The following is a 25757-nucleotide window of genomic DNA, read 5'->3' on the forward strand; positions in this document are numbered from 1 at the left end:
CATACATCTTCCTTGACTTGGCCTTTCCCATTCTTTCCTCCATTACCCTCGTTCTTCTTCCCCTCTCCTTACTGTCAGTTTGTTTTTTTTTCTTTTTTTTAAAATTTACTTACTTTTTAAATACATTTGTCTCTGCCTCCCACCCCTTTCCCTTGCCGCCTCCCTCCTTCCCTCCCTCAGCTCTTCCCTTTGGTTTTGTCCATGAGTCCTTGCTATATGTTCCTTGACTTTCCCCTTCCCTTCCCTGTCCCTGCCCCCCCCCTCCCTCTTGTATCTTTTCCTTTCAGTGTTGCTGGTCATATTTTCCTTGCATCTTTGCATTGTTGGTTAGGTTCCGCTTATAGGTGAGATCATATGGTATTTGTCTTTCGCACCCTGGCTTATTTCGCTTAGCATGATGCTCTCCAGTTCCAGCCATGCTGTTGCGAAGTTTAGTAGTTCTTTCTTTCTTTCTGCTGTGTAGTATTCTGTTGTGTATATGTACCATTACCTTTTGATCCAATCATCTACTGATGGGCATCTAGGTCGCGTCCAACACTTGGCTATTGTAAATTGGGCTGCTATGAACATTGGGGTGCATAGGTTCTTTTGTATTGGCGTTTTGCTGTTCTTAGGGTAGTCCCAGCAGGGGAATCACTGGATCAAAAGGCAGTTCCATTTTCAGCTTTTTGAGGAAATTCCACACTGCTTTGCACAGTGGCTGCACCAGTCTGCATTCCCACCAACAGTGGACTAGGGTTCCCTTTTCTCCACAGCCTCGCCAGCACCTGTTGTTTGTGGATCTGTTTATGATGGCCATTCTGACCGGTGTGAGGTGGTACCTCATGGTGGTTTTGGTCTGCATTTCTCTGATGGCTAGCGATGCTGAGCATCCTTTCAAATGCCTCTGGGCCCTCTGTATCTCCTCCTTGGAAAAGCGTCTGCCCAGGTCCTTTGCCCATTTTTCGATTGGATCGTTTGTGGTCTTGGAGTGGAGTCGAGTGAGTTCTTTATATATCTTGGAGATCAAACCTCTATCTGATGTATCATTAGCGAATATAATTTCCCATAGGGTTGGCTCCCTTTTCATTTTGCTGATGTTTTCTTTTGCCGTGCAGAAGCTTCTTATTTTGATGAGGTCCCACTTGTTTATTCTTTCCTTTAGGTCCCTTGCTTTAGGACACATATCAGTGAAAAAATTGCTGCGTGGGATATCTGAGAGTTTCCTGACAATGTTCTCCTCTAGGACTTTGATGGTGTTGCGACTTATATTTAAGTCTTTTATCCATCTTGAGTTTATTTTTGTGTATGGTGTCAGCTGATGATCCAATTTCAATTTTTTGCATGTAGCCATCCAGCTCTCCCAAAACCATTTGTTGAAGAGGCTATTATTGCTCCATTTTATGCTTCTGCCCCCTTTGTCAAATATTAGATGCCCGTAGGGACCTGGGCTTATTTCTGGGCTTTCTATTCTGTTCCACTGGTCTATGGGTCTGTTCTTGTGCCAGTACCAGATTGTTTTGAGTATAGTGGCTTTGTAGTAGAGTTTGATGTCCGGTATTGTGATCCCTCCTACTTTGTGTTTCTTTCTCAAAATTGCTGCGGCTATTCGGGGTCGTTTATGGTTCCATATAAATTTTTGAAATGTCTGTTCTATTTCTGTGAAATACGTCATTGGTATCTTAATAGGGGTTGCGTTGAATCTATAAATTGCTTTGGGTAGTATGGACATTTTGAAGATATTAATTCTTCCAATCCATGAGCACGGTATATGCTTCCAATTATTTGTGTCTTCCTTAATTTCTTTAGTTTTCTGCATACAGGTCTTTTACGTCTTTGGTTAAATTTATGCCTAGGTACTTTATTTTTCTTCTTGCTATATCGAATGGAATATTTTTTCCTGATTTCTTCTTCTTCTATTGCATTGCTGGTGTACAAAACCAGCAAAATGCCTTTGATTTCTGAACGTTGACTTTGTATCCTGCTGTTTTGCCAAATTCACTTATTAGGTTGAGGAGTTTTTTGATAGAGTCTACAGGGTTCTATATGTACACTATCATGTCATCTGCAAACAATGATAGTTTTACTTCCTCCTTTCCTATTTGGATGCCTTTTATCTCTTTCTCTTGTCTGACGGCTGTGGCTAGGACTTCCAATACGATGTCGAAAAGAAGCGGTGAGAGCGGACATCCTTGGCGTGTTCCCGATCTTAGTGGGAAAGCTTTCAGTTTTTGCCCGTTGAGTATGATATTGGCTGTAGGTTTTTCATATATGGCCTTTATTCCGTTGAGGAATGCCCCATTGATTCCCATTTTGCTGAGTGTTTTGATCATAAATGGGTGCTGTACCTTATCAAATGCTTTTTCTGCATCTATCGAGATGATCATGTGGTTTTTGTCTTGTCTTTTATTTATGTGATGTATCACGTTTACTGATTTGCGTATATTGAACCATCCCTGCATCCCTGGGATGAATCCCACTTGATCGTGCTGGATAATCTTTTGAATGTATTGCTGGATGCAGTTTGCCAATATTTTGTTGAGGATTTTAGCATCTATGTTCATCAGCGAAATTGGCCTGTAGTTTTCTTTCTGTGTAGGGTCTTTATCTGGTTTTGGGATCAGGGTGATGCTGGCCTCATAGAAGGAGTCTGGGAGTCTTCCCTCCTCTTGGATTTTTTGGAGTAGTCTGAGAAGGACAGGGGTTAGCTCTTCCTTAAATGTTTTGTAAAATTCTCCTGGGAAACCGTCTGGCCCTGGGCTTTTGTGTGCTGGGAGTTTCTTGATTACTGCTTCAATTTCCCCAGCTGTTATCGGTCTGTTCAAGCTTTCTGTGTCTTCCTCCTTCAGTGTTGGAAGATTATACTTTTCTAAAAATTTGTCCATTTCATCAAGATTTTCAAATTTCTTGGCATATAATTGTTCACAGTAGTTTCTGATGATCGTTTGTATTTCTGTGGTATCAGTTGTTATTTCTCCTCTTTCATTTCTGATATTATTAATTTGGGTCCTCTCCCTTTTTTTCTTGATGAGTCTGCTTAAAGGCTTGTCAATTTTATTTATCTTTTCAAAGAACCGGCTTCTGGATTGGTTGATCCTCTGAATTGTTCTTTTTGTCTCTATGTCATTCAGTTCTGCTCTAATCTTGACTATTTCCTTCCTTCTCCTTGCTCTGGGGTTTATTTGTTGTTGTTTCTCCAGTTCTTGAAGTTGTAGTGGTAGGTCTTTTATTTGAAATGTTTCTATCTTTTTTAGGTAAGCCTGTATTGCTATGAACTTCCCTCTCAGGACCGCCTTTGCTGTGTCCCATAGGTTTTGGACAGTTGTCTGTTCATTTTCATTTGTTTCCAGAAATTTTTTGATTTCTTCTCTTATCTCATTATTGACCCATTCATTGTTTAATAGTGTACTGTTCAGTCTCCATGAGTTTGCAAGTTTGTGAAGTTTCTCTTTGAGGTTGATTTCGAGTTTCAAGGCCTTGTGGTCTGAGAAAAAGTTTGGTATTATTTCAATTTTCCTGAATTTGCTGAGGTTTGCTTTGTGTCCTATCATGTGGTCTATCTTTGAAAAACTGCCATGAGCATTTGAAAAGAATGTGTATTTTTCTTCTTTGGGATGTAAGGTTCTATATATGTCAGTTAAGTCTCTTTGATTCAGTGTGTCATTCAGCCCCACGATATGTTTATTAATGTTTTGTTTGGAAGATCGGTCCATTTTTGACAGTGGGGTGTTGAAATCCCCTACTATCAGTGTGTTGCTGTCTATATCTTTTTTGAAGTCATCCCACAATTTCCTTATAAACTTGGGGGCTCCTATATTGGGAGCATATGAGTTTACAATGTTGATGTCTTCTTGATAGATTCTTCCTTTAAGTATGATAAAGTTCCCCTCTGGGTCCCTCTTCATGGCCTTTGTTTTGAAATCTACTTTGTCTGATACAAGTATGGCAACCCCGGTCTTTTTCTCATGTCCATTTGCTTGGAATATTATTTTCCATCCCTTTCCTTTCAATCTGTGTAGGTCTCTTGCTCTGAGGTGGGTCTCTTGTAGGCAGCATATGTGTGGGTCATGTTTTCTTATCCATTCAGCTACCCTGTGTCTTTTGATTGGGGCGTTTACTGATAGAAACTTACTCATCTTTTCTCTTTGTACTTGTATTCCTCTCTGTCTCATTCTTTTCCTTCATCTGCTTAAACCAGTCCCCTTAGCATATCTTGGAGTGCTGGTTTGGTAGAGATGTATTCTTTTAGTCTTCTCTTGTCTGGGAAACTCCGTATTTCCCCTTTTATTTTAATGGAGAGCCTAGCTGGGTAGAGCAGCCTTGGCTATAGGCCCTTGCTTTTCATGGCTTGGAATATTTGTTGCCATTCGCTTCTGGCTTGCAGTGTTTCTGTTGAGAAGTCATCTCCTAGGCGTATCGGGGCCCCCTTGTATGTGACTTTCTCCTTCTCCCTTGCTGCCTGGAGGATTCTCTCTTTGTCTTTGACATTTGCCATTTTAATGATGATGTGTCTTGGAGTGGACCTCTTTGAGTCCCTCTTGAGTGGGGTCCTCTGTGCCTCCTGGATCCATGAGAGCCTTTCTCTCCTCAAATTAGGGAAATTTTCCATCATTACTTTTTCGAGGAGGTTCTCTATTCCTTGCTCCTCTTCTTCTACTTCTGGTATCTCTAGTATATGGATATTATTGCGTTTCAGGTTGTCCTGCATTTCCCTAAATGCCTCTTCATTCTTTTTGAGTCGTTTTTCCATTTCTTGTTCTTTCTGGGAGCTTCTTTCTACCTCGTCCTCCATCTCACTGATTCGATCCTCAGCTTCATCCAGCCTGCTTTGGATTCCTTCTACTGTGTTCTTCAATTCAGAAATGGTATTCTTCATATCCTCTTGTGTCTTCTTGATAGTTTCTATGTCCTTTTCCAGGCTGATATAGTTTGCTATAAGATCCCTGATAGTTTCTCTGCAGTTTCTCATAGTTCTCTTTGAGCTGGCTGAGCTCATTGAGCTTCCTTAGAACCATTGTTTTGAATTCCATATCTGATAGTTCCCTTGCCTCTATTTCATTTAGCTCTCTCTGTGGGGAGTCCCCTTTTCTACTCATTTGAGGGGAACTTCTTTTTCTTCCCATTTTTGTGAGAGTCTGTTAAGTATTTTTGTCCTTTTCTTTTCTTTCTGGGCTTGCCTCTGATGATGTCAGTTGTTGACCCTATAGGGCCTTGGGTTGTTTGTTTGAGCCTTTCAGGAGTCTAATGCCTGTGTCTGACTCCTGTTTGGAGCAGCTCTGTGACCCCTTCAGTCAGGGCTGAGCTATTTTTTGGGATCTCTCTGAGCTCTCACGCGGGTTCCTTGAGCGCGTTCCCAGCGCGGCAGGGTCCCCCACCTGCCTGGGCTCGCATGTGCCTGCCCCAGACCAGGGGGCTTTTTCGCGACCTTGCGTACTCATCTGCCCCCCCCGGCACGCGAGCTTCGCGGCACTAGTCAGTTTAGGGTCTTCCATTGTGTATTTTCCCAGCTTTTGGTTCTTTGGGTGCATTGCTTGCCCTCTCCAAATGGGGACTACAGAAATGGGAAGAAATCAGCTCTAGGACTCTCCGGTTAATCCTGTTTCTGGTCTCTCCTCCAGGGACTCTGGGCAGCTCTACTTATTTTGTGGGCCGTTCCGCAATCGCGGCGGGCAGGTCAGTTTTTGTCTGCCCTTGCCCCTCTGTGCGCTCTCTTGCAGGCCGTATGGGTGCCAGTCTGTGTGAGGCCTTGCCAGCAGGTGCAAGCGTTCGCCAGCCCGCGTGGGTCACACACACGCTCACCATCCCTCGCCGGTCACTCAGCGCAAGTGTGCGCGCCTGCTCTGGGTGTTTTGGGGGTGTCTATGTTAGCTTTTCAGCTTTTGGCTCTTTGGGGGTGTGGCCTCTTCCCGCGCAATGGAGACTACGGCTAGGAGAAGGATTTGGGACTCCCCGGTTCCTCCTCCCGTTCTTTCCCCAATGCCTCCGTTTCTAGTCTCCCCTCAGGGGCCTCTGGGGTGTTCTGTGACCCCTTCGGCCAATGATCCAACCCCTGTGCGGACTGCGTTTCAATCGCAGGCAGTCTGGTTCATGCGCGCCCCGATTCTGCCTCTATGGGGGTCGCGCCTTTCCAGCCCACAATGGAGACTACCGAACGAGGAGGGAGTCGGGACTTCCCGTTTCCTCCTCCAGTTCTTTCCCCAAAGCCTCCATCTCCAGTCTCTCCTCAAGGCTCTCCCAGCCAGTCTGCACTCAGCCCCACAGCTCGCATGCATACAAGCTGTGTGCGGAGCGCACAAAAGGCAGGTTAATTGATTTCCTTATGCCTGAGCGAGATGGTAGCTGCAGAGTGGGAAGTGCGTTATCACCCGGGCTCCACAGGCCGCGGAGTCAGTTCTCTTCACAAAGTTTTCCTCACCAGTCTTTTCCCAGGCACCAGCCCACCCTGCTGCCGCCTCTACCCAGCGATCAAGGAGGGTGGCTGCTGCTGTAACTTTTGTGTTTGCCCTTTAAAATGTCTTTTTGCATCCCCAGCCACCTGTCTCTGGCAGAGAGCACCCCTAAGTTTTTTGGGGTTGCCTTTTGTCTGTATTTTCTCGGCTTTAGCTGCTGTAGTTTAGGGGTTCCTGTTTATGATTCAGACCCCGTTCTTCTCGGGGGGAGCTAACTGGCCGTTTCAATGGCCGTTTCAATGTCCCTCTGGTGCCAGTGCCCGTGGGCACCCAGCCCACCCTTTCGAGCCTCCACCGCAATTCTCACCCGTTGGGATGTGTGAGAGTAGAATCCACTGTCCGCGTCACCAAGGCTCTTCTCCCACTATCGCTCCACTGCTTTCCAGGTGATTACTCCATTATTTAGTTGCAATTCCAGTTTGGTTTTGGGAGGAGGTCAGCGTGACTCCCTTTCACTCCTCCGCCATCTTTTTTTTTTATCTGTTTTTGTGTTTTTTCATTGAGGTTGGTTTCTAGTTTCAAGCCCTTGTGGTCCAAGAAAATGCCTGTGATGATTTCAATTTTCTTGGATTTGTTGAGGCTTGTTTTGTGTCCTATCATGTGGTCTCTCTTTGAAACTGTTCCATGTGCATTTGAAAAGAATTTTTATTTTGCTTCGTTGGGTGAAATGTTCTATATAGGTCAGTTAGGTCCTTGTGATCTAATGCATGATTCAGTTTCACAATATCCTTGTTGATGTTTTGTTTGGAAGATCTATCTATGGTTGGCAGTGGAATGTTAAAGTCCCCTACTATTCATGTGTTGCTGTCTATATGTGTCTTGAAGTCTTCCAAGATTTTCCTTATATATTTGGGTGCTCCTGTGTTGGGTGCATATAATTTAACAATGTTTATGTCTTCTTGATGGATTCTTCCTTTAGTATTATGAAGTGTCTCTCTGGCTCTCTTTTTATGGCCTTTGTTTTGAAATCTATGTGGTTTGCATAAGAATTGCTACCCCCACTTTTTTTCTTTTCCATTTGTTTGGAATATATTTTTAATCCCTTTACTTTCAATCTGTGTAGGTCTATGTTCTGAGGTGGGTCTCTTGTAGACAGCATATATGTGAGTCATGTTTTCTTATCCATTCAGGTACCCTTTGTCTTTTGATTGGAGCACTTAATCCACTTACATTTAACGTTAGTATTGATAGGTACTTAATTTTTTCCCTTTGTATCTGTTTTCATCTCTTTCTCACTCTTTTTCTTCATCATCTAAAGCAGTCCCTTTAACATATATTGCAGTGTTGGTTTGGTGGAGGTGTATTCTCTTAGCCTTCTGTTGTCTGGGAAACTCCTTATTTCTTCTTCCATTTTTAGTGAGTGCCTTGCTGGGTAGACCAGTCTTGCTAGCAGGTCTTTGCTTTCATTACTTGGAATATTTGTTCCCATTCCCTTCTGAATTGCAGTGTTTCTGTTGAGAAGTCAGCTACTTGCTGTATCAGGGTTCCCTTATATATTACTACCTGTTTCTCCCTTGCTGCCTTTAGGATTCTGTTTGTCTTTGATATTTGTCATTTTAATGATGATGTGTCTTGGAGTGGGCCTCTTTGGGTTCCTTTTGAATGGGACCCTCTGTGCTTCCTGGATTTGTATAACTTTTTCTTTCCTCCAATTAGGGAAGTTTTCAATCATTATTTTTTCTATCAGGTTCTCTATCCATTGTTCTTCTTCCTCTCCTCCTTCTATCCCTATTATACAGATATTATTACTTTTCAGGGTGTCCTGCCTTTCTCTAAACACCTCTTCCTTCTTTTTGAGTGTTTTTTTCATTTTCTCAGTCTTTCTTAGTGTTTTTTTCTATCTTGTCATCCAGTTTGCTGATTCGATCCTCCGCTTCATTGAGCCTGCTTTTGATTCGTTCTACTGTGTTCTTCAATTCAGAAATTGTATTCTTCATTTCCTCTTGCCTCTTATTGATAGTTTTTATTTCCTTTTTCATGCTGATACAGTTTGTAGTAAGTTCCTCATATTTTCCCTGTAGTTTTTCGTAATTGTCTCTGAGCTCACTAAGCTCATTGAGCTTCTTTAGAACCATTGTTTTGAACTCAATATCTGACAATTTGCATGCCTCTATTTCACTTAGTTGTCTTTGTGAGGATGAGGTGGTTACTATCCCCCTAGGACAGCCTTCTATTCCTTTCTCTTCAATGGGAGTTGTTTCTTTGTCTTCCCATTATTTGTGAGAGTCTTCTTTCTTTCTTTCTTTCTTTCTTTCTTTCTTTCTTTCTTTCTTTCTTTCTTTCTTTCTTTCTTTCTTTCTTCTTATTTTTTGCTTCTGCCTCTTAAATTGATCTGTCTTGACTTCATGACTTTTTGGTGTGAACCTGTATGGTGGGAGACCACTGTTTTTTCATTCTGGATCTGCCTCTAGAGCTGTCATCTCTTGACCCCATCTGATCTTAGGCAGACTTTTCAAGATTTCCAGGAATATACTGTCTGTGGCTTTCTCCTTTAGTTTAGTATAGTCACTCTGCAGTCAGTCTGTGATTATTGTGTCTCTCACTGCTGCTTCTCAGGGGAGTGGTCTGCCTGAGCAAGATGGGTGCTGCCATATGGGGGATGACTCAGCACCAGAGATCTTACCTGATATTCCCTGAGCTCTCTCCCCAAAGCCTTCTTTCCCAGTCTCTCCTTAGGTGGCTCCAGTGCACTCTTCCCCCACCTTTGCTGCAGCCCAGGGTAAGTGGCTTCAAATGAAAATTTATGTGTTGTCTCTTTGGGTCTCCAGATGCCCATCTCTGGCAGAGAGCAACCCTGCCGCTCTTTACAGCTGGCTCATACCTGTGTACTTTTTGGTCTCTGTTGCTTGTAGGGTATAGATCCCTGCTCATGGTTTAGTACCTATTCTTCTCAGGGGGATCTCACTTGCCATTTAAATATCCCTCTGGTGCTGCCACCAGTGGGTGCCCAGCCCACCTTCTCAAGTCTCTACTGCACTTGTTACCGGTCAGGTTGTGCCAAAGCTGATTCCTCTATCTCTCCGAGGTACAAGACTCTTCTCTTGCTATTGTTCAGTTGTTTGTTCCAGGTGATTTCCCCACAATTTCGTTTTAATTCCAGATTTGTCCTGGGAGGAGGTCATTGTGTCTTCCATTCACTCCTCTGCCATCTTCCATCCCCGTCAATGATATCTTTTCATGTCAATAGATATAGATCTATCTCATTATTTTTTGTAGATATGTTCTTGGTTACTTATGGAAGTGTATCTATAGGATAACTTCCTAAAAATAGAAGTGCTGGAAAAAAGAGCATAATCATATTAAATTTAGACAGTAACTACCATGTTATCATTCAAAAACATTGTGTCAATTTATACTCAATGCCACCAACCATCTTTGGGACTTTTAATGGGTGATGTAATCTGTGTGCTTCATTTTTCCTTTATACAATATGAATCATTGTATCTCAGGAATAATTCTAACTGTGGTCATTATTTGATAATACCATGGCTCTTTAAGCAGAAATATGTCTGTGAAGCTAAGGTGTCACTTGTATTTAAATTTTTTTCTCATGTCTTCTCCATTATAACCAGAAAAAGAAATTAAAATTTGATTAAAATAAACCTAGTGACTTCATACCATTCTATTACTTACAACAATTCAATTTTTAAGTCTTACCAGGGGTGGGGATATATTATGACATCAACTTTAATACATATATTTTCATTTAAAATGTGCAAAAGTTTGTACAGCTAAGATATGCCTTCTATTGAAATGCTTAAAGGTCTTCTATTATTCTGCTGAAATTAAAACATAAAAGATAATTTGCTTCTTTAAATGGTCTGCCCCAAAAGTTCGAATTTAAGTTTATGTAAATGGTTGCTTCCAACCTTGTTAGCTTCATTCTTTTATCTGATTGTTCATCATTTTTCTTGGCAGGTGGATAGATGCAGAATGCTTTTGTAGGATCTAGATAAATCATCAAACTTCTGGAAGGGTCATGGAGCCAGATTGGATTAAATTTTTCACTTACCAACTGTGTAATCTATGCAGGCTGCTTAATCTCTTTGTACCTCAGTTTATGTAGCAATAAAATAGAAACAATAATATTAGCAACCACCCCATTGAGTTTTTGTGAGGATTAAATGACCTAGAATAGTGTCTGATTCATAATAATAAATGAATGAGAAATATTATTAGTAATATAGAGGTTTAACATATATTTAATATATGTTGTTACTAAGAATATTGGCTTTGGGGTCTGACAGAAGTGAGGTCCTGCCTTTTATCTGTGTGTTGATGGGCAAGTTTCTCAATGTCTCTAGGCCCAGTTTTCTCCTCTGTCATATGGCTGTGTTGCAGAGGGCTCCTATGAGGATTAAATAAGATTAAATATCATGTATGCCATTAAAAAGATCCCTGACACAAAGTGAATGATCTATAAATGGTGGCTGGTTTTAGTAATACATTTTAAACTGTAAAGAAAAACAAAATGTTTATTTCAGGTAATTTCCTAGAGCAGTGGATGTAAATGGGGGACTTGGAAGGATGTGTTAGAAGTGAGAAGCCAGAGAAATTGATTATGTGGGTTTATTCCTAGTAGAGAATATGTTGTAACCACATCAGCAAAATCCTAATGCTATGGATTAGCTTCAAGAACCCAGTAATAGTTTTGGATTCAAAACCTTCTTTTGCAAGGCTCTTCTCACTAATGTAATTTAATTTGAATTAGAATCAGAGAACCTGAGTTTCTTGCCCAAATCTGCAGTTTACCAGGTAGATGGGCCTTGCTTTCTCCTGGACAAGAGGCCTATTGTCAGGCAGATTCAAACCTTAGAAAACACTTGCTTGGGTCTGAGTCCTGGCTTTTGGGTTTTGGAGTTTGATCTCAAGATTGAAGGTAAGAATAATAGATGGGAGAATGTTCTGGGCTTTTGTTGGGGAGATTGGGTGGGGAATAGTTGAGGACCAGAGAATAGCAGGAAAGGATTAGATACTGAGGGGAGAAGAAAGAAGGGTGGACTGGGTATTTGGCAATAGGAGCATACTGAAGAAATAGTAGGGATGTTTGAAGGAGACTTCTGTGGAGAGTAGCAATGTTGCAAGTAGATTTTTGTTTCATCGTATATTTGAGGAGGAGGAAGTATATTTATAGACTGAGGGCCTTTCCTATTACTACCACTTTTGGGTCTGTCACAACCGGGATCAACTCTCCTAATGAAAGTTGATGCTGAGAGAGAGAGAGTACTGGGAAATTGCTCCTGCTGTGTGTGGTCCCAGCCATCAGAACACTGTTGCCTCTACTTATCCTTAGATACTAAATCTTGCATGTCTGCAGAGATTTATGATTCCCATAAAAGCTCTAATTTATTGAGTGCCTACTATGTCCTGGGAACCTTACATATAGTATTTCTAACCTTCACAACAAATTTAATGAGTATAAACTGTTATTCCTCCCATCTTCCAGGGGGAAAACTGTCCTGAGATTTAGTTACTTTTCCTTGGTCTCACAGCTGCCAAGTTGCAGAGCTGAGGAAATTTCACACTTTCTGCAACATCTTACTGCCTTGCTGTTCTCACAATCTTTCAGTCAGTCTGTGAACAGTATGATAAGGGAAGGGCCAGGAATTAATGTTCTCTAAAAACAACAGAAGTTCAATACAGAAATAAAGGCTACACCATGAAAAGGAATGAAGGACTAACACTGCTTGAACCAGGGTGAATCTTGAAAGTGTGATGCTCAGTGCAAAAGCCAGATGCAAAGACAACATAGTGTATGATTCTATTTCTATGAAATGTCCAGAATAGGCAAATCTTTAGAGATAGAAAGTGGATTAGTGGTTGGCTAGGGCTAGGGGAATTCAGGGGATGGGGTGGGGTTAGTAGCTAAAGGATATGGCATCTCTTTGGAGGTGATAAAAATATTGTAAAATTTATTGTAGTGAAGTTTGCACCTATTTGTGAATATACCAAAAACCATTAAAATATGTACTTTAAATAGGTCCATTATTATGCTATGTGAGTTATTTCTTGACAGAGTTGTTACAAAAATAATAAAAATGAAGGCACAGATTAGCTGATACCCATTAGGATGTATACTACCAAAAAAAAAAAAAAAAAGGATTGGCAAGGATGTGAAGAAATTGGAACCCTTGTGCATTGTTGTTGGTGGGAATGTAATACGGTGCAGATAAAGTGTTTCCTTAAAAAGTTAAAAATAGAATTATCACTGGGGTACATACACAAAAGAAAGCAAGTTTCAATGAGATATTTGTATACATATGTTTATTAGTAGTATTATTAGTAGTAGTATTTATGATATCCAAAAGGTGGAATTAACCCCAATGTTTATAACAGATGAAAAGATAAGCAAAATGTGGTCTGTCCATACAATGGACTATTATTCATCCTTAAGAAGGAAATCCTGACACGCACTACAATGTGGATGAATGTTGAGGATGCTATATGCTAAATGAAATAAGCCAGTCACAAAAAGACAAATACTATATGATTCCACTGATATGAGGAACTTAGAATAGTCAAATTCATAGAGAAAGAGTAGAATAATAGTTACCAGGGGCTGGGAGGAGGGGAGAATGGGGAATTATTGTTTATTAGGGATGTTGTTTCAGTTTTGTAAGATGAAAAGAGTTCTGAGATGGATAGTGGTGATGGTTGCACAACAGTGTGAATGTACTTACTATCACTGAACCATACACTTTAAAATAGTTAAGATCTTAAATTTTATGTTGTATGTATTTAAGTACAATTTTAAAAAATGGGAGGAAAAAAATGAAGGCACAAGTCCCAGATGACCTTTATGGCTTGCTTCATCACCTTCATCCGTCTCTGTTGACTATCACCTTCTCAATGAGTCCTTCCTGACCACCTAGCTCTCCAATCCCTATGCCCTACTTATCCCCACCTAATATGTTATCGATAGGATAATTCAAAGCTGAATGTTTCCAAACTTTATTATAACATGCCACATCTAGTGGACATAGATCAAGAATTTGTGTCAGTGACACCTGTTCTTTGCAGCCTTGAAGGATCTGGGATGAAGCCAACCTCAGGATGACTGGGTGCCATGTTTCCTGTGTATGTTACCTTGGTCTGCATGTAGAGTATCTGTTACATTGTAATTACTGTGTTAGTTCCTTACAAATTGTCTTTGATTGTGTGATATATGTAATTATATTTAGTCACCAATTAATAATTTTAAGTGTTTAATTCTTTTGAATCATCCATGATTTTAATGATTTATTTTGTTTAGTACCATATTTTGCCATGTATAATGTGCTCCCATGTACAACGTGCACCCATGTTTTTGGCCCAGGCTTTCAGGAAAAATATCTTTCATTTTTATTTTCATTTTTTAACTCAATTTTAATTTATTTATATTTAGATATTTGTTTTTTTGTATTATAAAGTGTATTATTTTGCATACAGATATTGTTATTGCTTTCTACAGTTATACTTCTAATGCATAAGCATAATTAAAATAATCAAAATCATTTATACAGATACAGAATTAGTACTACCCATGTATAATGTGCATCCATATTTTTCTCTCAAAAATTTGGGCAGAAAAGTGCCCATTATACACAGCAAAATATGGCAAGTCCTATGACATCAGAGACTTTTTTCCTTCCTGTTTTTGCTCACTGCTGCATTCTCAGCACCTAGAACAATGCCCAGCATGTATATGGTAGTTGTTCAGGACAGAGGTCCCCAAACCCCTGTTAGGAATCAGGCTACAACAGAAGATGAGCAGTAGATGAGCAAGAAAAGCTTCATCTGTATTTACAGTCACTCCCCATTGCTCACATTACCTCCTGAGCTCCATTTCCCAACAGATCAGCAGCAGCATTAGATGCTCATATGTGCAAAAACCCTACTGTGAACTGTACATGCAAGGGGTCTATGTTGCACACTCTTTATGAGACTCTAATGCCTGTTGATCTGAAGTGGAGCTGAGGCAGTGGTGCTAGCACAGAGGAGAGGCTGCAAATACATATTATCATTAGCAGAGGTTTGACTGCACAGAGACCATAATAAATCAATTGCTTGCAGACTTATATCAAAACCCTATCAGTGAGTGGCAAGTGACAATTAAGTTGTATCTGGCAGCAGGCTTTACAGTGACAAGTGAGTGGATGTACTTCAATTGTACAGCTGCATCTGGTGGCAGGCTTTAAGTCAAAATCTGACACTTATTTTAGTCTGTGCAGTGGCCCACACATTTTTTTATTTACCGCTTCCATCTGCACCTCTTTCCCACACTGAGCACTTGTCTCAGTCACAGTTTTATTAAACCCACATGCTAACCCTAGCCAAAATGAGTAAAAAATCAAACATCGCTGGAGAGCGTCTTTGAAAAAGGGGAAGACCCAATGATAAGACAGCAGAAGACCCTAAGACAGTCAACAACAACAACAAAAAAGTTGTGTTTAAAAGGAAATAGCAACTTCCAGCCAAGATGAAGGCATAGGCAAACTTACTTTGCCTCCTCACACACCATAAGAAGGATAACAACCAATCTAAAAACAGAAAACAATGAGAACTCTCAGAAAATCAAACTGCATGGAAGTCTGACAACCAAGGACTTAAAGAAGGAACATTCATCCAGGCGGGTATGAGGGGCAGAGAGGACACAGTGTGATGTGGTGAGGTAGTGACAGGCAGTGGTGGTGAGGCAGGTGCGGCAGCAGCCCATGGAATGGGTGGCCCTACATTAATGTGTGGCAGATAAAAACCAGGAGGGACAACTGGGGAGTGAGCCATCCCAGCTCCAGGTCAGACCAAGAAGACCAGGGTTCCAGTGATGGTAGAATAAAGCTGCATAACCTCTGGCTATAAACAGCGGGGCTGAGTGTGGTGGAAGAACTGCCAGTCTTTCAGGAGAATCCATTTAAAAGGGCCCACAGAGTCCTAGAATGTCTGCAAACCCATCCACTCTGGGAAGTAGCACCAGGGCAGCAACTAGAAGGGTGCCAGATGCGGATGGGAAGTGGGGGGAAGTGACTGCAAAAGGCGTGAAAGCTGAGCAAGCAGCATTGTTCCCTCTCTGACCCCTTCCCCACATGTGGCACCACAAAGCAGTGAAGTGGGCTGCCCCACCCTGGCAAATATCTAAGGCTCCACCCTTAACAATAGAACAGGTGTGCCAAGCATGGGAATCAAAGCAGCTCTACCTAATACAAAGAAACATTGGGAGGCTGACAAAATAAAGAGACAGGGAGATAAGGCCCAAATGAAGGAATGGATCAAAACTCCAGAAAAAGAACTAAGGAACACGGAGATAGCCAACTTATCAGATACAGAGCTCAAGACACTGGTGATAAGGTTGCTCAAAGAAATGACCAAGTGCAACCACAAAATAAAGGAAGATGTGAAGACTATATAAAATGAAATAAAGCAAAATATACAGGGAATCAGCAGTGAAGAGAAGGAAGCTGTGATTCAAATCAATGATTTGGAACAAAAGGAAGAAATAAAGAGTCAACCAGAACAGAAAGAAGAAACAAGAATTAAAAAAACTAAGGAGAGGCTTAGGAACCTCTGGAACAACTTTAAACATTCCAACATCTGGATCGTAGGGGTGTCAAGAGGAGAATAGGAAGAGCAAGCAATTGAAAAATGTATTTGAAATAATAATGAAAGGGCCCTGGCTGGTGTGGCTCAGTGGATTGAGTGTCAACCTGCAAACCAAAGGGTCATTGGTTATACTCCCAGTCAGGGCACATGCCTGGGTTGTGGGCCAGGCCCCCAGTCGGGGGTGTGCAAGAGGCAAACACAATTGATGTTTCTCTCCCCTCTCTTCTCCTTCCCTTCCCCCCTCTCTCTCTAAAAATAAATAAATAAAATCTTTTTTTTTAAAGAAATAATATTGAAAGAAAACTTCCCAATATTGGTGAAGGAAATAGACATAACAGTTCAGGAAGCTCAGAGTCTCAAAAGAGATGGACCCAAAGAGGGTCACAGCAAGAGACATCATAATTAAAATGCGAAAGGTTAAAGAAAGAGAGAATCAAAAGCAGCGAGAAAAAAGAGTTGCCTACAAAGGAGTTTCCCTAAGACTATCAGCTGATTTCTCAAAAGAAACCTTATAGTCAAGAAGAGGCTAGCAAGAATTACTCAAAGAAAGGAAAAGTAAGGCACTACATACATGATTACTCTATTCAGCAAAGCTATCATTTAGAATTGAAGGGCAGATAAAGTGCTTCCCAGACAAGGTAAACCTCAAGGAGTTAAACATGATCAAGCCCTTGCTGTAGGAAATGTTGAAGAGACTTAATGAAGAAAAAGAAGATCAAAACTATGAACAGTAAAATGATAACAAACTCACAACTACCAACAATGAAATAAAAAAAAATGGGTAAGCAACTAGAACATGAGCAGAGTCAAGGAGATGAAGTTCACATAGAGGGTTGTCAGGGGGTAGGTGAAGGGGGATTACAGGAAAAAAGGTATAGGGAATAAGAAGCCTAGTTGATGGGTAAAGAAAAGATAGGGGGCTATTGGAATAGTATGGAATGTACAAAAGACAAAAAGAACTCATATGTATGACCCATGGACATGAACTAAACTGGGTGTTCCTGGAGGGAGTGTGGGTACTGGGCAGAGCGGGGTCAAGGGGGAAAATGGGAAAACTGTGATATCATAATCAATAACATATACTTAGTTCCAGAGAGCCAACATAAATGGCATAAAAGGCATACAAAAGGCAGCAAGTTCAGGATATCAAGGAGACTGCACACTGAATCTCACAGGTCTCCTATCATAGAAGTTCACACCACAAAGTCAAGAAGTCAAGACAAATAAATTTAAGAAGCAGAAGCAAAAAGAACACTCTCACAAATAACTAGAAGAATTAAAAAAAAAACAAACCAAACCCCACACAATCTAAGGGAAAGGAGGAATCCCCAGGAAGAGAACTAAATGAAATAGAGGCAAGTAAACTGTCAGATATTGAGTTCAAAACAATGGTTCTAAAGAAGCTCAATGAGCTCAGTGAACTCAGAGACAATTATAAAAAACTACAGGGAAACTACCAGAAACTTACTACAAACTATATTGGCATGAAAAAGGACATAGAAACTATCAATAAGAGCCTGGAGGAAATGAAGAATACAATTTCTGAATCGAAGAACACAGTAGAAGGAATCAAAAGCAGGCTCAATGAAGCAGAGGATCGAATCAGTGAGCTGGAGAACCAGGTAGAAAAAAACCTCTCAGAAAGAGCAAGAAAAAGAAAAAAGACTCAAGAAAAAGAAGGAAGAGGCATTTAGGGAAATGCAGGACAACCTGAAATGTAATAATATCCATATAGTAGAGAAACCAGCAGGAGAAGAAGGGGAGCAATGTATAGAGAATCTGATAGAAAAAGTAATGATGGAAAAATTCCCTAATATGCGGAGAGAAAAAGTTATACAAGTCCAGGAAGCACAGAGGGTCCCATCAAGAGGAACCCAAAGAGGCCCACTCCAAGACACATCATAATTAAAATGACAAATATCCTAAAGAGAATCCTAAAGGCGTCAAGGGAGGAACAGGTAAAACATACAGGGGAACTGCAATATGATGAGTGCCGACTTCTCAACAGAAACACTCCAAGCCAGAAGGGAGTGGCAAGAAATATTCCAAGTAATGAAAACAAAAGCCTGCAACGAAGACTGCTCTGACAACCAAGGCACACGCTAAACATGGAAGACGAAATAAGGAGTTTCCCAGACAAAAGGAGGCTAAAAGAATACACCTCCACCAAAACAGCACTGCAAGATATGTTAAAGAGATTGCTTTAAGAAGATGAAGAAAAAGAGTGAGAAAGAGAGGAACACAGGTATAAAGGGAAAAAATGAATAAGTGCCTATCAATAATAATGTTAAATGTAAGTGGATTAAATACTCCAATCAAAAGACATAAGGGAAAGGATTCAATATGGCGGAAGGGTAAGTAGAAGTCACGCTGACCTCCTCCCAGGACCAAACTGGAATTACAACTAAATTGTGGAGAACTCACCTGGAAAACAATGGAACGGTAGTGAAAGAGGAGTCTTGGAGCCTCGGACAGACAGTGGAATTGGCTTTCGCGCAACCTAACTGGTGAGAAGTGCGGTGGAGGCTTGAGAGGGAGGGCTGGGTGCCAACCGGCACCAGCACAAGAGGGATATTGTAACAGCCAGTTGGATCCCCCTAAGAACAGGGTCTGAATCATAAGTGTGGACCTCTAGTCTACAGCACCAGAACCCCAAAAAGCACACAGACAAAAGACAGCGGCAAAAAGCATAGTGGTGCCCTCTGCCAGAGACAGGTGGCTAGAGATACAAAGAAACATTTAAAGGGCCAATGCAAAAATTTGCAGTGGCAGCCACCTACCTTTGTTTCTTGGCAGAGGCAGGGGCAGAGTGAGTTGGAGATGCCTGAGGAGAGGTTGGTGAGGAAAGCTTTGGGGAGAGAACTGAGACAGAGACAAGTGGGGCCCTGGTGAATACTCACCTCCCACTCTGCAGCTTCCGTCTTGCTCAGACATAAAGGACACAATAGCCTCACCCTCAGGATGCTCTGCCCCAGCCAGGAGTTGCATGCAGGCCTCGGTGCTGAATGCAGAGTGGCTGGCACAGATAGTGGAACCTTGGCTAAAGGGGACACAGAGCTGCCTAGAGACACTTGAGGAGAGACTGGAGATGGAGGCTTTGGGGAGAGAACTAAGGGAGTATCTGGGGGGCTTCTGGGGCTGGCTCCTTCCCCATTCTGCAGTCTCCATCTTGCTCAGGCAGGCCACGCCCCAGAGAGGCAGCAGCCTGAAAGAAAACAATAGCCCTGCGCTCAGGACACTCTGTAGCAGCCAGGAGTTGTGTGTAGGCCTAGGTGCTGAGTGCAGAGCAGTTGGCACAGAAAGTGGGTCCCTGGATAAAGGGGACACAGAGTTCTCTAGAGACATGAGGAGATACTGGAGACAGAAGCCTTGGGGAAAGAATTGAGGGACTAGCTGAGGGATATCGATACTGACTCCTCCCCCAATTAGCTTCCATCTTGCTCAGGCAGACCACTCCCCTGAGGGCAGCAACCTGTAGGAACACAATCACCTCACCCTCAAGAGGCACTGCCCTGCCCTGTAGTGCCTAAGCCTGATGGCTGAAGGCAGACTGACCAGATTAAAAATTGCAGGAGACAGATAAAGACAGTAGATTCCTGGAAGTCTCAAACAGACTGCCAAAGGTCAGACAAGGTCAACATCTGAGATCATCAGAGGTAGACCCAGAAAGAAAAGAAATAAAAAGACCTGCCTACTACCATAGAAGTTCACACTACAAAGTCAGGAAATAAAGGCATATCAATGTAACAAGAAGTAGTAAAAAAAGAAGAGATTCATTAATAATGGGAAGGAAAAGAAACACACCCCAAACGTGGGGAAAGGAAGAATCCCCACAGATAGAACTAAATGAAATAGAGGCAAGTAACTCTCAGATATTGAATTCAAAACAATGGTTCTAAGGAAGCTCAACAAGCTCGATGAGCACAAAGAAAATTATCAAAAACTTCAGGGAAAATATGAGGAACTTACTGCAAATAATATCAACATGAAAAAGGACATAGACTATCAATCTATCAATAAGAGACAAGTGGAAATGAAGAATACCATTTCTGAATTGAAAAACACAGAAGAAGGAATCAACAGCAGGCTAAATGAAACAGAAGATAGAATCAGTGAGCTGGAGGATAAGGTAGAAAAAACCTACCAGAAAGAGCAAGAAATGGAAAAAAGACCAAAAAATAGTGAAGAGGTGTTGAGGGAAATGCAGGACAACCTGAAACATAATAATACCCGTAGAATAGGGATACCAGAATGACAAGAAGAGGAGCAAGGGATAGAGAACCTGTTTGAAAAAGTAATGATGGAAAACTTCCTAATTTGAGGAGAGAAAAAGTCTCAAAAGCACAGGAAGCACAGAGGGCCCCATTCAAGAGGAACCCAATGAGGCTCACTCCAAGGCACTTCTTCATTAAAATGGCAAATATCAAAGACAAAGAAAGAATCCTAAAGGCAGCAAGAGAGAAACAGGTAGTAACATACAATGGTGCCCTGATAATGCTAGCAGCTGACTTCTCAACAGAAACACTACAGGCCAGAAAAAAATGGCAAGAACTACTCCAAGTATTAAAAGCAAAGGCCTGCAACCAAGACTGCTGTACCCAGCAAGGCTCTCAATTAAAATGGAAGGCAAAATAAGGAGTTTCCCAGACAAGAGAAGGCTAAAAGAATGCATCTCCACCAAACCAGCACTGCAAGATATGCTAGAGGGACTGGATTAGGATGCTGAAGAAAAAGACTGAGAAAGAGATGAACACAGGTACAAAGGGAAAAAATGAGTAAGTATTTATCAATAAAAACTTTAAATGTAAATGAAAAAAAAAAAAGCCCTGATCAAAAGACACAGATAGCTGAATGGATAAGAAAAAATGACCCACACATGTAATGCCTATAAGAGACCCACCTCAGAACAAAGGACGTACACAAAGGACATACTGAAAGTAAAGGGATAGAAAAAAATATTTGAAGCAAATGGACAGGGGAAAAAAAGCAGAGGTAGCAATACTTAGACAAAATAGATTTCAAAACAAAGACCATAAAAAGAGAGCTAGAAGGACACTTTATAATACTGAAGGAAGAACCCATCAAGAAGATATAAACATTGTTAGTCACGTGTTGGAAGCATCCTAGATAGCCATAAAAAAATTATGGTACATTTACACAATGGAATACTCTGCAGCAGAAAGAAAAAAAGAACTACCATACTTTGCTACAGCATGTATGAAACTAGAGAGCATTATGCTAAGTGAAATAAGCCAGGGAGCTCATCTATAAGCAGAACCTAACCAACAAGACAAAGATGCAAGGAAAATAAGACCAGCAACACTGAAGGGAAAAGAAACCAACAGAGACAAGAGGGAAGGAGGAGGTTGGGGGAAAAGGAAGGAAAGGGGCAAGTCAAGGAACATATAGGAAGGACTCATGGACAAAGCCAAAGTGGGGAAGGATTGAGGGACAGAGGTGGGAGGGGGGCAAGGGAAAGCAGTGGGGGGGGGGAGGCGGAGCCAATGTATAAAAAAAAAAGAAAAAATAGATTAAAAAAAGAGAAGATACAAACATTGTAAACATATATGCAGCCAACAAAGGGGCACCCAAATATATAAGGAAAATCTTGAAGGACTTCAAGAAAGATATAGACAGCAACACACTGATCTATTTCTCTGCATCTATTGAGATAGTATGGGATTTTAACACCCCTCTGTAAAAAATGGACAGATCTTCCAAACAAAACATCAACAAGGATATTGTGAAACTGAATGATGCATTATATCAAAAGGACTTAAATGACATATATACCTTTCATCCCAAAGAAGCAAAATACACATTCTTTTCAAATGCACATGGAACACTTTCAAAGATAAACCATAGGATAAGTCACAAAACAAGCCTTAAGAAATCAGGAAAATTGAAATAATAAAAAGCATTTCAGGCCTACCTAAAAGAGATTGTAACATTTCAAATAAACAACCTAACCTTCCAGCTTCAAGAACCAGACAAATACAACAAATAAAGTCCAGAGCCAGTAGAAGGAAGGAAATAATCAAGATCAGAGCAGAATCGAATGACATAGAGACTAAAAGAACAATTCAAAGGAGCAACCAATCCAAGAGCTGGTTCCTTGAAAGATAAATCAAACAGACATCGATCAATCAAAGAGAATAGAGAGGCCAGAAATAAACCCATGTCTCTATGGTCAGTTAATATTCGACAAAGGGTGCAGGAAGCATAATATGGAATAAAAATAGCCTCTTAAACAAATGGTGTTGGGAGTTCTGGACAGCTACATGTGAAAAAATGAACCTCAACCACCAACTTACACCATACACAAAAATAAACTCAAGATGGGTAAAAGACTTAAATATAAGTTCCAACACCATTAAAGTCCTAGTGGAGAACATAGGAAGGAATCTCTCAGATATTCCATGCTGTAATATTTTCACTGATATGTCCCCTAGATCAAGGGACATAAAGGAAAAAATAAACAAATATTTTTGTTTATCAAATTTTGACTTCATCAAAATAAGAAGCTTCTGCATGGCTAAAGAAAACATCAGCAAAATGAAAATGTACAACGAACTGTATGGAAAAATATATTTGCCAATGATCCCTCACACTAGGATATGAAGAACTCACATGACCCCACTCCAGGAAGACAACGACTTCAATTATAAAATGGGCAAAGGACCTGAACAGATTCTTCTCCAAGGAGGACATACTCAGGGCCCAGAGACATACCAAATGATGCTCCATATCGCTAGCCATCAGAGAAATATAAATTAAATCTGCAATGAGATACCACTTCACATTGGTTAGAATGGCCATCATAAACAGACCAACAAACATTAAGTGCTGGTGAGGTTGTGGGGAACAGGGAACCCTAGTGCATTGTTGGTGGGAGTGCCAGCTGGTGCAGCCACTGTGGAAAACAGTTTGGAATTTTCTCAGAAAGGTAAAAATGTAACTTCCTTTTGCCCCAGAAATTCCACTGCTGGGATTAAACCCTAAGAATCCCAAAACACCAATTCAAAGAACCTATGCACCCCAATGCTCATAGCAGCACAATTTACAGTAGCCAAGTGCTGGAAGCAACCTAAGTGCCCATCAGTAAATGACTGGATCAAAATACTATGGTACATTTACACAATGGAATACTACACAGCAGAAAGAAAAAGCTACTACCCTTTGTGACATCATGGATGGAACTGGAGATCATTATGATAAACGAAGTCAACCAGGAGATGAAAGAAAAATACCACATGATCTCACCTATATTTGGCATCTAATCAACAAAACAAGCCAGAAAAATATGACTAGCAACACTGAAAGAAAAAAAACAACTGACAGTAGTGAGGGGAGAAGGGAGTGGTGTAACGGGTAAAAGAAGGAGAAGGGTGAAGTCAAGAAACATGTATAAAGGACCCATAAGCAAAGCCAACATGGGGAAAGATTGAGGTTGGGAGGTGGGGGTGGGTGGGGCAGGAGAAAGTAGTAGTGGGAAAATGGAGACAAATGTATTTGAACAATAAAAAATATGAATAAAGATAAAATAAAATATACTTAGTAAAAATAAATAACTAAATAAATAAAATACCAAGAGTCCTACTTAAATAATGGATTCATTGGTTTACATCCTTCATTCCCATGTTGTATGATATGTGGTGACCAGCTATCCAACAAAGCCATGAAACCTTTACTGCTTCACCACATGGAGACAGCACCTTGCATTAAAAGAAAAACCTTTGGAGTTTTTCAAAAGAAAAAATTGTGAACACAAAGAACAGAAGCAATTGGTGAAGGCCATTACTTTGTCAAATGGGTCTGCACTGAGAGCATCACTTAATGGCTAAGTGCATTGCTAAAACTCAAAAGCCCTTTACTACTGATGAAGAGTTGATCCTGCCTGCTGCTAGGGACATTTGTCATGAACTTTTAGGAGACGCTGCAGTTCAAAAGGTGGCACATGTTCCTGTGTTGGCTAGCACCGTAACTAGGCAAATTGATGACTAGCAGAGGATACTGAGGCACAATTGTGAGAGAGGATTAATGAGTCACCATGGTATGTAATCCAGGTTGACAAGTCTACCAGTGTTTACAACAAGGCAACAATGCTTATTTTATGTGGTATATTTTTCAGGAGGATGTGCATGAGGAAATGTTATGTGCACTTCTGTTGCCAATCAACACAACAGCTGCAGGACTATTCAAATCTTTGAATGATTATATATTAGGAAAACTTAATTGGTCATTTTCTGTCAGTATATGCATGGACTGAGCATCTGCCGTGACTGGATGGCTGGTTTCACTACTCAGGTCGAAGAGGTCGCTTCTGAATGTGAATTTATGCACTGTCATCCGTAGAGAAATGCTGGCTAGCCAAAAAGTCCCCTGAACTTAACAATGTTTTGCAAGATGTGATTAAAATTATCAACCACATTAAAGTACGTGCCCTTAACTCATGTCTGTTCATGCAACTCTGTGAGGAGATGGACACAGAGCACATATGTCTTCTCTTATACACAGAAGTGAGATGGCTTTCTAAAGGTGGATCACTGGTCAGAATTTTTGAGTTACAAGAGTCACTTCATAGATTTCTTTTAGAAAAACAGTCACCACTGGCAGTATACATCAGTGACACAGAATGGATCACAAAACTTGCTTACTTGTGCGACATATTCAGCTTCCTCAGTGAGCTAAATCTGTCACTTCAGGGGAGAATGACAACTGTGTTCGAGTCAGCAGATAAAGTGGCTGCGTAAAAAGCCAAACTGGATTATGGGTGTGATGAGTAAACATTGGGATTTTTGATGTTTCAAACATTAGCAGAGATTTTGAAAGAGGCTGATCCAGGGCCTTCTTTCTCTCAGCCGGTGCATGATCACCTATCTCAGCTTTCAAAGGAGTTCGAGCATTACTTTTCAACCACAAAAGACTTCCAAACTGGGAAGGAATGGATTTGCAACCCATTTGTGAGTAATCTAAGGGAATTGACTTTGTGCATGCTAGAAGAGGATTAACTGCTTGAGATCACAAATAATGGGAGCCTTAGTATGTTTGAGACAACTTCATATCTCCATATGTTCTGGATTAAAGTGAGGACAGAATATCCTGAGATTGAAACAAAAGCACTGAAAAACCTTCCACTCCCAACTTCCTATCTTTGTGAAGCAGGATTTTCTGCAGTGACAGCAACCAAAATGAGATTACAGAGTAGACTGAACATAAGCAGCACATTTCAGGTGTCACTGTCTCCCATCACCCCCAGGGGAGACCATCTACCACATTTTGCCATGTATTATGTGCAATTTTTCCTCTAATTTTTGAGGGAAAAATAGGTTTGCACATTATACATGAATAGTACTAATCATATATATATATATATATATATATATATATATATATATATATAAATGTTTTTATTTATTTTGTTTATGCTTATGTGTTAAAAGTATAACTCTAGAAAGCAATAATGATACTCATATGCAAAATAATACCCTGAAATATGATAATTGGCTTTGTTTCTAAATGTAAATAAATTAAAAATTGAATTAAAATGAAAGATGTTTTTCCTGAAAGTCTGAGTAAAAAACATGGGTGTGCATTATACATGTCAAAATATGGTAGTCGCATAAAGACAACCTCAGGGCTCTCACTGATTCTGCATTATGGTGAGTTGCATAATTATTTCATTATATATTACAATGTAATAGTATTAGAAATGAAATGCACAATAAATGTAATACACTTGAATCATCCCGA

The 25757-nt window shown here is 40.7% G+C and overlaps 1 protein-coding gene across 1 annotated transcript in view; it reads left to right on the plus strand.

Annotated features, from left to right (window-relative positions):
• The window catches only part of IQCK (IQ motif containing K), a 158533-nt gene extending 133571 nt beyond the window's left edge, over positions 1-24962 (plus strand). Inside the window, exon 9 of the mRNA XM_054575482.1 lies at positions 24866-24962. Coding sequence (XP_054431457.1) covers positions 24866-24876 — 11 coding nt within the window. The 3' untranslated portion in view covers positions 24877-24962. The remainder of the gene's footprint in view (positions 1-24865) is intronic.
• The last annotated feature ends 795 nt before the right edge of the window (positions 24963-25757 follow it).

The sequence above is a fragment of the Pteronotus mesoamericanus genome, unplaced genomic scaffold, assembly GCF_021234165.1.
Source record: "Pteronotus mesoamericanus isolate MK-2021 breed Mesoamerican mustached bat unplaced genomic scaffold, CSHL_Meso_final contig_301, whole genome shotgun sequence".
Taxonomy (NCBI): Eukaryota; Metazoa; Chordata; class Mammalia; order Chiroptera; family Mormoopidae; genus Pteronotus; species Pteronotus mesoamericanus.